Below are 11,791 nucleotides of genomic sequence, written 5' to 3' on the forward strand. Positions count from 1 at the left end.
ATGGCGTCTTAAAGAGGCAGAATGAGGCCATACAACCTGAATTTGTTTAGTTCATCAAGACAAACTCAAGTCCATCTTCCTCACGACTGAGAAAAGCGTGTCCTCATGCAGCAACATCTGCTCTACCTAATGCAAAACAGCACTTATTTGTTCAGCTCAAAAGCCTGACAAGCTCAGAGGCAGAACAGTCTTTGTTTATTTGTGAGACTTCTCTGCCCACAAAAGCTAAGAAACATCACATTTTTATGGCTCATTCAACGACACAGATATATTAACAGGGTTTACCTGCCCTAAGGGGGATTCAAGTGAAGCAATTCTCATAACTCATCCCTCTCCACAGGGAAAATGCCAATGACTGCAGAACATCCATTCCGCAGCTTAAGTGCTAGAGAATTAAACACTGTCACAACTTATTCTGAAGCACCTGCCTCTACAGGGATTAAGCAGAAAACAGTTCCATGCAGATCTCTAACCTGGGGGATGGTGGGGATATGGACCCTGCAGCTCAGAAGTTATCCAGTTCTAAAGTTTTAGGGCAGGTACAGGGGAGCTAAGCAAAAATGTCACTTGCAGTTGATCACATCTGCTTCCCCACCGTCACAGAAATAGCACAGAGAAGCCATTACATAAAGCCAGCTCAGACAAAATGCAGGATTCCTGGCAGCACTGTTCAACAAAGGCTAAAGCTAAAAAGAATTTCTCCTTTCTCACTGTTCTTGTTTTAAATAATTTGGCATTAACAAACGCTTGCGAAGTAGCACCACATTCTGGATGCCGAGGTCACTGGATGAGCGTGTCTGAAAGATAGCAGGCACTTCCAATTAAAGACACACTGAAAAGACAACCACCTAAGTTACAAATAAAACCACCACTGCATATGCTTTTCACTTAAGCACCAATAAGTAAATATAAATATATATATATATAGATGTTATGATTCCTACCAGGGAACCCGAAGTTCAAAGCAGAGAGCTCAAGCAGAGAGCAAGCAAATGTCATTACATGAAGCCGAACACAAGCAAAACCATTCCATTCCAAGCCCTTCTGCCACAGGATTTGGAGGCTTTACAGACATAATCTTTTGGAAAAGAGATTGTTTCCAAAAGCAAAAAGTAAGTGAAAAGCAGCTAACACCTTTTCCTGTATTTTCACGTGCGCCACATCACTTGGTCTTTTTGTCCCTTCCTGCAGCACTGCAACCATCTCTTTATTTCATGGAAATCCTCTTCAAAAAAAAGAAGACAGAACAATCCAACACATCCCCTTTATTCATTTAAAAAACACAGAAGAAAAGTAATAGGGAAAGTTTTAGCAATAAAAAAGGGATCCTGCTTAAAAATCTATAGAACTTGTCTAGCAACATAAACTGATTTCTTTGGGTTAGAGATGACCCCATATAAAACCCCAAATTCAGAACACTCACAGTGCAGGAGAGTCTGGCTACAGACCACTCTTCTACTTTAGGTTAAACTCTTCTCTTAGATTCATGTATCCTGCTGCTACGAGCTTCGACTTAAGTAGAATACGTAGCCCTCACAGTAATATTTTCCTTAAATAGTAATGGATATGTTTTAGCTTTCAGACAGAAAAACACTCTGGGCCATGTTAGAAAGAACCCTAGGGTCACAGAGACTTATGGCTGACTCTTTAGAGCAAACTTAGAGCAGACTGCACAGCAGTTATACAAGCAATTAAGAAAAAAATCTCGTATTTGGCATTTCTCTATCAATATCTCTTGTGCCTGTGACGTGAAGCTCGTTCACCGTTAAGCAGATGTAACGTGCGCCAATGGGTTCTGCTTGGCTGAGATGACAGGCTTTCATGCTCCTGAATATAAAGCAATGAGCAGTGTTTCCAGCTGTCCCTGAAAGGCCTCATCCTCTTCCCATCACAAAACTTGGCTCTTCAGCATCATCTTCCTTCTCCTCCTCCTCCTTGCTATCTTCTTCATCATCCTCACTGCTGGCTTGCTCTTGAGATTGATCAGGTTCTGAAAACACAAACAGTGTGAATTGATAACATATTCCCTTGTGTCTCCCTTGTTAAGTTTATCACAACAAAATAGTCTCAGGTGCTCAGCAGACGTGTATTAGGTCATGTTAATTAGTACAGATCAATAACGTATTCCCATGGGTCTGCCTTGTTAAATATCTCACAACAAAGCAGTCCCAGATACTAAGGAAACACGTATCAGGTTATATTAACTCTACTGAGCGATGTAGAGCTCAGAATATCAAATTCTCCCTTGGAGAAATATTCCCTTACCTCCAACAGTCACCACTGTGCCAAGTCCATCATTAAACAACTCCACCTCCTGTGGAACGTTATTTCAAACAGAGGCAGTCAAATGCTGGAGTGATAAATTATCTAATTCCCAATCTCACCTCTGCATGTTGGCGTGAACATGGAGCATCAGAGTACTGTTAAAGAACGCAGGCACAGGGAAGCCATGGGCAAGACTGTTATTCCTACCCCTATCCAAGTTTACAGAAACTCCACAAGTTGCCATGAACTTTTACGGATCATTTCATCTATTAGCAGTACAGAAACTCATTAAGATACATGCAAGATTAATGGGGATCACACAAAATTGATGAAAGACCAGAAAACACCTACTAGAAATTAAATAACGGATGATGGAAATTAGGTACAGCATAAAATGGGACCCGAATTTAATAGGCATTCTTCTGCTTCCAGTAGCTCTTGTACCCTTACTGTTTCTCAGGCCAAGTCACACTCAACTCCTGCTCTGAGCAGTTACTCGGAGGATTTAGGGTTAGTGGTCTGATGCCACCACGTGGTGAAGTTCTGTACTTTCATTTTTTATTAGAGGTCTACAATAATGCAACTTTAACAGCTGACCTTACTTAGCACCAACCTTTATTCTTAATGTTTTTACTGCAACAAAAGTGAAAGATGGCAATGCAGAGGTTTTATTTATTCATTAAAAAGGAAGAGAAATGCTTGCCTGTCACATCCAACAAATACACTTCAATTTGGAAAAACTTTCAGATCTCAACCCAGAGCACGCAAAACTAGAAAGAGACAAGTTTGTTCTCAGTAGACTAAAAGTAGCTATCAGTGGCTTCTATCTCCACTGATTTTATTTTTTTTTTAAATAGAGAACCATAACCTGTAAAGAGCTAAGAACTATTCTAAAGACAGAAGCGGGTGGATTCTTGCTTCTAGAGGATGACTTATTTGTGCCGAATAAAAACATTCCAGCCCAACAACTAGTACATGGCAGTTCCATAGCACGGTGCCAGGCCCTGATCCAGCTCCCCTCTCTCCCAGCCACTCCCTAAAGGGATGGGTATTCTGTTTTGTTCACTCAAAGTGAGCAAAAGTATGTTGACTCATACTGAAATTCTCTTCCCAGTCACAATTCATAAACGAGTAGCTTTAAAAAAAGCAGAGCCAAAACAAAACACCAAAGTCCCCCACTCTGCTACATTCACTTGCTGTGACAAGTAAAATCAACCTAACGATTAATTTGTCCTCCCATGTTTATATGGGAGGCTGGCAATGGTTCAGGTGAAACAGATTCAATTCTGAAAAGTAAAGCAGAAATAAGGTGGACCTGTCAGACAAGTCACTGTTGTAGCAGAATTATCAGGACCTGTTGTAACTTTAAGCCTAAGAATTACTGCAGAGTTAACGTGCTTATCCACAAAGAAGTGTGCTAAATCACAAAGGACAATTATTTGAAAGAGTAAGCTAAAATATACTTACTGAAAGGAAGCAACAAGTATTCAAAAGCTTGAACAAACAAACACTGACATTGGTGAACATTAATTTCAAGACTGCAGAAAAAAGGCAGGCACGTTTTTCACTTTTATTTCTACATAAAATAAAGTAGTTGTGGGGAACAGATGGCACCAAGGTGGCTCAACTTCTTACACACAAAATCATAACTCAGTTTCTTGCTCTCCAAGCTGTGCATTTTTTCCACCTGTTTTCCCATACAGATTCAAAATGTACTTACAAAAAGAGCAGCCTTTAACAATACTGCCTTTTTTAGCAGTTATAAATCCACAGTTTGTCAGAATTGCTGGGGCAAAACATCCACAATCAACAAACTCAGATTCCAATGTTTGATGTCCAAAATTTCCCCTAATAAAGGGAAAATATTCACAAACAGCCAAGTTATTTGTAAGATTAAATCTCAACATAAACGGCTTTCAAAGAGGACTTTTGAAACATTAGCTAAAACAACAAGCTTAAGGCGCCTATCCATGTATTGAGAATGTTTGAGGTAGCGGGTGGAACAAAACCTTCCAGGCTTCCATTAGGGAACAGAACTAAGTCTTGAGAAAACAAAATTTCACTGACCTTTTTCCTGCTTCTTTTGTTCGAGTTTATTTTTCTTAGCTTGCAGTTTCTTCTCTTTTAACTTCTGGCTATAAAGCAAAGAAGAAAAGATTCTTATGCAAATCCAACATTGTAACACTTTTGCTCATTCTTACGCTGATAAACGACATATAGACATCTTGGAAAACCAGACTTCAGAAGACAAGTTCAATTTGAATTTGGCCTCAACGGAAAATTCAGCGAGAGCAAACTTAGATACACGATCCATAGAAACAATTCTATGCTGGTTTTAGCCTAATGGATTTTTTTTTTTTAAGTCTTCCATGATGTCACTGCAACTATATGATATGCAACAATCTCCAAGCACACAGAAGGAACAAAAATGAAACTGCACCTACATTTTAGCTACCTAGCCTAATAAACAAAAAGAGAAAACCCAGACTGCTGGAACTGAACACTAGGGGGAAAAAAAAATAAAGTGATCACCAGTAATATACACTTAAACTGAAAAAGAGTAATGCAGTATGCTTTGACCTTCATCTTTGGCTGGTCTTCAATATGTTGGCCCTAGGAGTAACGACAGGGATAAGAGGGAATTTCAGTTCATACGATCCAGTTCTGTTTGCCTAGCAGAGGTAACCAGGCAGTCTAATGGAAGAGACGAGGCAGAGCCATCAGGGATTCGTGTTCCTCTCTCAACACCATAAATGAATTCTGTTGAAACAGAGAGCCAAGTCCTGTACCAGTTAAATCAGGACAGAAGAGAAGGGGTGGTGAGGGAAGTCAGAGGGGCTCCTGCACGGCAAAGCCACTTGGGACCTACACCATAGATGACTATAGAGGAAGAGGGACAAGGAGGTGTCAGTGTTTAGGCAGCATTTGCTGTTTGAACAGTTGTTCTCAGTCTCAGCCAGGAAAAAGGCAGCAGGCCAGATCTGACTTGCTGGCCATCTGTTGGACCACACTAAATTAAAGTAAGATGGCAACAGCGTTTGTGTTGTGCACTTTTGTGCTAATATGCCAGCGAGTCACTCTGCACAGGGCTTTCAGCAGCAACATTCAGCTACGAGATGTAAAACCCTCATTCTCTAAGAAGCAAGAGAAAGGCTGCTCAGGGTCAGACCCTCCAAAAGAGTCATACCCTGCTATTTCTGAAAGGTATGGTGGACAAAGACTGTGGAATTTAAATTCTTGTATCACTGCATTACAATTCTCAGACCATTTATTGAGAGCATCTTGTCACTGTTTCACTTTGTCTAAAACTTAAGAGAAGGAAAGGTTTCATGCTTCTTAATTTTTTTCCAGCTAACTTACAGACTTCAGCTGTCTGACATCTCATTGAGGTAGGTAAATGCAGCTACTGATTTTAACAATACTGCACCCACCAGTGGCCTCTTCACTATTCACAGACTGAACTGGACTAGTCACACTGACAGTGTACAGAGGACAGCATCGCACCCCATCACACTTTGTTAGTCCAAACCCATAGTGCACCCATTAAGTGGCACCCACTTGTGCACTTAAGCTGCTTGGTGTCAGCCATTTCAGATATTTATCTAAGCCAAATGTACATAGAAACCTTTCCTGACATTTTTATAACAAATAAGCAGTAAGGCATGTCGCAGTCAACACCACAGTGTCAGCAAAAGCTGCTCAACCAGTCAAAAGTTATCCTGCCAGCGATGGCTAGCAGGAAAATAAATCATGCCAGCAAAGCCTGTTAAGTTTACAGCCACCTTCAGAAAACAAACAATGACATTAACAAAACTAATTTCCACAGACAGACTTCTCAGCTGATAGATGTAGACACAGAAAGACAGCATTTATTCAAAGCATGCAGCTACAGATGAGGCACAGGGCATGAGGGTCTTCATGTCAAGCCTCCTGGGAACAATCTGCCCTTACCGCTTCCTTCTGCGTTTTGCTGTTTGTTCTTCTGCAATCATCTTATTCCTCTCCAGTTTCTTCTGGAATTCCTCATCTAGTCTTTGCTGTAATTGATCACACGTCATACTTTGGTCACAATCTAAATTAAAATACTTCTTTTAAAAGTCATGTCCTTTTAGGGAGAAGTCTTTTAGCAAAATACAGAAGGGAGCTTTGCCAGATTTTGTCTGGGTTCCTCTTTATCCAAAAGCCATATTCCTAGGGATGACTTCTGTACAGACAGCATTTTTAACCTGCAGCCTGAGCCAACATTGAAGCCTTTAGAGGGAGGAATCCACACCAAAACAGATAAGGGAGGTTTGGCTTCTGCCCTAAAGAATGTTCCAGTAAAAACAAGAGCATAATTTGAGACACAAACATTAACACACGGATCAAAGGACTCATCTTGGCCAAGAGAGAGTATAGCAATAATGCTCTCTGAAACATGTGCTATTCTACTCGACCAAGATTTTAATGAAAGAGATCTGGACTCTGTGCACAGGCACTTGCTTTGATTCTGCCTGTGCAAGACAGTAATATTAGGGATTTCTAGTTTTTAAAGCATTCTCAGTTCAACCTGAGAGCACAAACACTCACGTGCAGTCTTACTGTGTGCCAGGACCCCACTGAATGGAGAAGATGGAGCATGTCTGACACAAAGCACCAAATGTTTCAAACTGACAAAGACAGCACATATCACATACTCCCACAGTTTTTCTTTGATAAGGGGTGGTTTGGAACTGAATTATTTGTACATGACTTTAAAAGAAAAAAAAAAAGAGATTTGCAATGAACACCTAATAGGTGAGGCAGGCAGGAGGAAGGGGGATATTATAGAGTCCTGCTGACCTTCTCGGCCATGGCATCCATGAAGTCTTGCCTCTGGTACTCTCGCCGACGAAGATGCCGGTACACATGAAACTCCCCACTCCCAGCTCCAGCACTGGAACCTACAATAAAGAAGGGTTAGTTTGCTAGAAAACAATGTACACTAGATGCTCACAAGTTACTACAGGTAGATGCTGAGGGAAAGGACACACTGAAAGGGCGCTTTAAGATGAAAATCTAACAACAGACAGAGTGCGTCACCATTTTATATAAGCTCAAATCACTCACAATCAAAAGCCAAAGCAAGCAGAAAAAACACACACACATGTCACTGCAGTTTCTACTGGTCAATTACTCCCCTAGAGAGAACCCAGTCTTAGCTGGACGTTGAGGCAGTAAAAGAACTAGAGATCAAATGAACAACCCATTCTCTTCTAGGCAGAGGTGAGCTAAAACATCCTAATGAGGCTGCTCCTCACTAATTTTCAGCATCTCATACAAAAAATAAAGGTCAACAGAAAGGTGATGAACCCCATCATATTATACTTTCCCATGCAAGACAGATACCACTGACAGTTTTTGACCCTTTCTTCATAAATGAAATTCCTATAGCTCTCTCCTCCTGGCATCAGTCTGCGTGTTGAAGTCTCACAGGAGCTTTCAACACCGCACTCCGCTCTCTTCCTCGGTCTCCCGAGGCATTTCTCAATGCAGAGCACACAAACACATGCCTCAAAGAAGACACCTGGTGATGAAAACACGGCAGCTGGGACTGCAATAGGGGTGCTCTCGATACCAACAGAACCCCAGCAGGTCAGGTGCGCCCAGAAAAACAAGACAGTTCAAGTCAAGTACATCGCAAAGTTACTTGAAAAAGCCATGAGGGAATTACAGTAAGCAGAACAGTTTATTCTGAAGTGTGTAAAAGCTTTAGTCCAAGGTCAATTATTCTGAAATAAGAACAAGTCAGCCTCTAGAAAGGATCATTAATAAGGATGAAGGTCCCAAAGAAAGACAGATGCAGTTAAAATTTATACCACAACTACTATATTTAATCCCTGCAGGTAAAAGCAAAGTATAAGCAGAATACTTGGGTCAAGTTCCTCGCAGAGCTGCCAGCTGACCACGTACAATCATATCCACTGCACATGTCTGCTGCTCTCCACCTGAGATTCAGACTCAAAGCAGTCAAAAGAGGGACTTCATAAGTTTCCAGGGCACTCTCAGATCCGTGGAAAGGACAGCTTTACCTGTCATTATTTACTTGTCATCACCAGAGCACCTGCTTATTTCATTGCACACTGCCTATGTGCTGGAGTGCCACAGGCATCGTTCACTTTGCATTCTGACAACAAGCAGAAAAGTGGAACCCAAGAACCAAATAAAACCTGAAAAAGCAACTCTCAAAGCACACTTCATACATCTTTTCTCCAGCAAAATGAGCAAGAGAAAATAGTCTCTGGCCTTTTCTAAGTTTAATGCACCTGACCCTAGAGTTATCTGAAGAATAGTATCTTTACCCATGACATCTCTAACGAACTCCGGGGGAGGTCGTGGTGCCCATTCATTCAGTTTTTCAGGAATTGGTACAGTCTTTTCCTGCAAGAACAAACCAACCAGTCATCAGTATCTTCTAGAAGCAGAGTCTGCAATTTTAACACATTGTTGAAAGCTGGTATATATCTGACAAGAGCTTCCATCAGCTGACAGATCTCAGAAGAAGCACAGCTGCAGTAATTTCTTCATGCACAGGGATCAGGAGCAGACAGAAAATGAGAATCAGAAGGTATCCTCTCTTTCCCTCACATTCAGGCCTGCAGTTCAACAAACCCTGGGAGGATTAGGAAAGTCTGTGCTTCTTTTCAGCATGGAAACTAGAAGGAAGCAAGCCAGCACCTCCAAGCACTCGCAGAAACTGAGTATGCTCCCACTACCAGTGGTCTGGGAAGAGATGAAAGGCATTTGTGCACCTTTCCATTCCAGATCTACGGAGGACAGGGAAGAGCACGGAAGGGAGAACACATGGTGTAAGGTCAAAGGAAGAACACATCGCGGGGACGTCTCAGCCTCCTCCTGCACACACACAGAGGGAGGGCAAGACTCTCCACCTGGCAAACGCCTCCTGCTCAGGACAAGGATCAAAACACCCAGCTGGAGAAACCAGGGTCATGCTCCCCCCTCCTCAAAGCAGCAGGGAGAGGACTGAGGGGACAGTCCTCCCCCTGGGTCCCTGGAAAAGGGTCTCTGCCCCGGGGAAGACGGGTCCCTCTCCTCTGACAGCAACCCGGTGTGTGTGGCGGGGGTCAGCCTCCCTCCCCTCACGGACCCGGGAATGAGGGGGTGGAGGTCGGTCCCTCTCCCCTCACAGAGCCCGGGGGGTGGTGGGGTTCGGCCCTTCTCCCCTCAAGGACCCGGGGAGGGGGTGTCGGTCTGTCTCCCATCATGGAACCAGGAAGGAGGGAGGGGCTGTCGGTCCCTCTCCCACCACGGACCCTGGGGAGGAGAAAGGGAGGGGGCGGAATCTGACCATCTTCCCTCCCAGCACCGGAGGTGTGGGGGTGCCGGTCCCTCTCCCTTTACGGACGCGGGGAGAAGGGGGAGGTCAGCCCCTCACAGCCCCTGGAGCTGGTGGGTTCGGTCCCTCTCCCCTCAAAGACTCAGTGGCGGGGAGAGGGAGGGTGTCGGTCCGCCTTCCCTCATGGAACCGGGAAAGCGGAAGGGCAGGCCGGTCGCTCTCCCCTCACGGATCCCGGAGAGGACGAAGCCGGGGGAGGGGTGCGCGTCCATCTTCCCTCATAGAACCGGCAGCGGGGGGTACCGGACCCCCTCCCCTCACGGACCCCGGGGAGCTCTGCGGGGGGGCATCCGCCTCGGTCTCCCTCTCCCCTCCCGGACCCGGAGGGTGCCCTCACCGGGTTCCTCATGAGCCGCTCGAGGCGGAGGCGCTGCTCCTCGGCGGCGCTCCGCGGGATGACGAGCGGCTGCGGCTCCTTGCGGGGCCGGGGCGGCCGCGGGGCCGAGGGGGCCGCCATGCTGCAGCCGCCGCCGCCGCGCCCCGCCCCGCCGCTGACGTCACGCCGCGCGACGCGCCCGGCCTGTCATGGCGGCGGGTTCCGGTCGCGCAGGGATGGGGGTACAGGGTGTACAAGGGACCCCCGTGGGGACACGGGCGTCTCACGGGTCCGACAGCCTCCGAGATGTGGCCGGGGGCCGTCAGGAGAAGGCAGGCAGCGGCCGAGGGTGGCTGCGGGCCCTGGCGTGGCCTTGCCGGGGGCTGAAGCCGGCCCCTGCCTCGCTTCTCCCGGGTCCCAGCTGCAGCTGTGGGGCCCGCATCCCCCGAAAGCTGCGTGTGCTCGAGTGTGGTTTCCCCCGTGCCCCCCAAGCACATTCTCCAGGCTGGAGCCTGACCCCCACACGGCCCATTAGCATGGCAGCTCTGGCATCTGCCACGCTCTCACCAGGCTCCGGCCCTGACAGCAGAGCCCCGAGGAGGGTGAAAATTCAGCGCGTTTGGCACGGGCACCCTCAGCCCTGCCAAATCCCTTCCCCGTGACGGTGTAAGCAATACGGGACTTCCTAGTGCCTCCTCGGCGGGCTGCCTGCGCCATCTGTTCGTGTCACTTTGGTCATCAACCAGCGCTGCCCGCAGGCTTTGTCCGCTGACGGTGATGAACGGCAGCGCGATTCCCCACGGTGCGGCCTTGCCGGGCACCGGGAGAGGCAGGCAGCGGGGATGCTGCGCCGTCTGCGTTTGTATTCACATCTGGGTTTTGCAGGAATGGTGCCTGGACCAGCTGAGGGCTTGTACGCCCAGATCCTCGCTTGCCTGACAGGGCCGGAGGAAGCCAGGAGTGGGGAAGAGGAGCCGGGGCTGGCTGCGATACAGGCTGGTTCTGCAAGCCAAATTTCTTGTCAAGGGGCTGTGGCCCTACAGAAATGGCATGGCATGTGCTCGGGCTGTGCGTGCGTCAGAGAATTAGCTAGGAAAGGTCAGCTGCAATGGAAGAGGGGCATAAGCCTTTGTGTAGTTTATGGAGATAAGCTGGAGTGGTGAAGTTGGGCTGCTGGTTTCAGACACCTTCGTGCTGTGCATGTGGAGAGGTTGACTAAAAGGGGAACAGAGAGGTTGGGATTGGCTCCTTCTGGAGATTTATGGGTCATTTCTATGACCTGAATTTATTAATCCCCCATGCTCTTCCCCTTTCCATGAAGAAAATCAAATCTGAGCCTCAGGTTCAGCCCAGCGTTTACAAAAGACTTTTCAACCTCTACTGAGGTTGCTATGGAAATCGCGCTAGTTTATGCCTCGTGTTTGCCTTACCAACCTGATTTGTAAAAGAATGGTGTGAATTTAGGGTTGGCTGAGTTCCCAGCTGGCTGCGCTGGCCCTGGAAGGCATCCTTGCAGCCGTGGCCCTGGCTGGAGCAATGCAAACAGCTTCCCCCATGCTGTCTGCCAGCTCCTGAGCTTCTGTGCCTCCCAGCCTTGGGTCCTCTTCAGCCCACCAGGACAGTGCCAGCCTGTACTCAGCCGCTACCAGGGAAACCCCAGCTCCATTTGCAGAGGCCGGGGCAGGTACATGCCTCTGTCTCCTCGCAGTCACTGCAGAAGGGGTTTTTAGATGCAGAGTTGCTGCAAATCAATTGAGTTTCCTCTTCTCTCTGCTCTGCTGAGTCCTGAGCACAACACAGGCCAGTTTAGATTGCTAGCCTGTGTCACCCTCTTT

The 11,791-nt window shown here is 46.5% G+C and overlaps 1 protein-coding gene across 1 annotated transcript; it reads right to left on the minus strand.

Annotated features, from left to right (window-relative positions):
* Nucleotides 1-1,250: 1,250 nt before the first annotated feature.
* Nucleotides 1,251-10,108, minus strand: PRKRIP1 (PRKR interacting protein 1). Its single transcript, XM_086763302.1, has 6 exons — nucleotides 9,978-10,108; nucleotides 8,586-8,664; nucleotides 7,087-7,187; nucleotides 6,217-6,302; nucleotides 4,333-4,400; nucleotides 1,251-1,990 (listed from the first exon to the last, which is right to left on the minus strand). Exons 1-6 carry the CDS (start codon nucleotides 10,095-10,097, stop codon nucleotides 1,875-1,877), a joined length of 570 nt encoding a protein of 189 aa, XP_086619428.1. The 5' UTR covers nucleotides 10,098-10,108; the 3' UTR covers nucleotides 1,251-1,874.
* Between the last annotated feature and the right edge of the window lie 1,683 nt (nucleotides 10,109-11,791).

Source organism: Chlamydotis macqueenii, chromosome 19 (genome assembly GCF_036417535.1).
Source record: "Chlamydotis macqueenii isolate bChlMac1 chromosome 19, bChlMac1.mat, whole genome shotgun sequence".
Lineage (NCBI taxonomy): Eukaryota > Metazoa > Chordata > Aves > Otidiformes > Otididae > Chlamydotis > Chlamydotis macqueenii.

What these genes read in the sequence shown, in the direction of transcription:
- PRKRIP1 (XM_086763302.1), bottom strand. Translation starts at nt 10,097, where the DNA reads ATGGCGGCCCCCTCGGCCCCGCGGCCGCCCCGGCCCCGCAAGGAGCCG. An exon ending in AGCGGCTCATGAGGAACCCG is followed by an intron (nt 8,665 to 9,977) that starts GTGAGGGCACCC and finishes TTGTTCTTGCAG; the next exon opens with GAAAAGACTGTACCAATTCC. An exon ending in ACAAAAGAAGCAGGAAAAAG is followed by an intron (nt 1,991 to 4,332) that starts GTCAGTGAAATT and finishes TTGTGTTTTCAG; the next exon opens with AACCTGATCAATCTCAAGAG.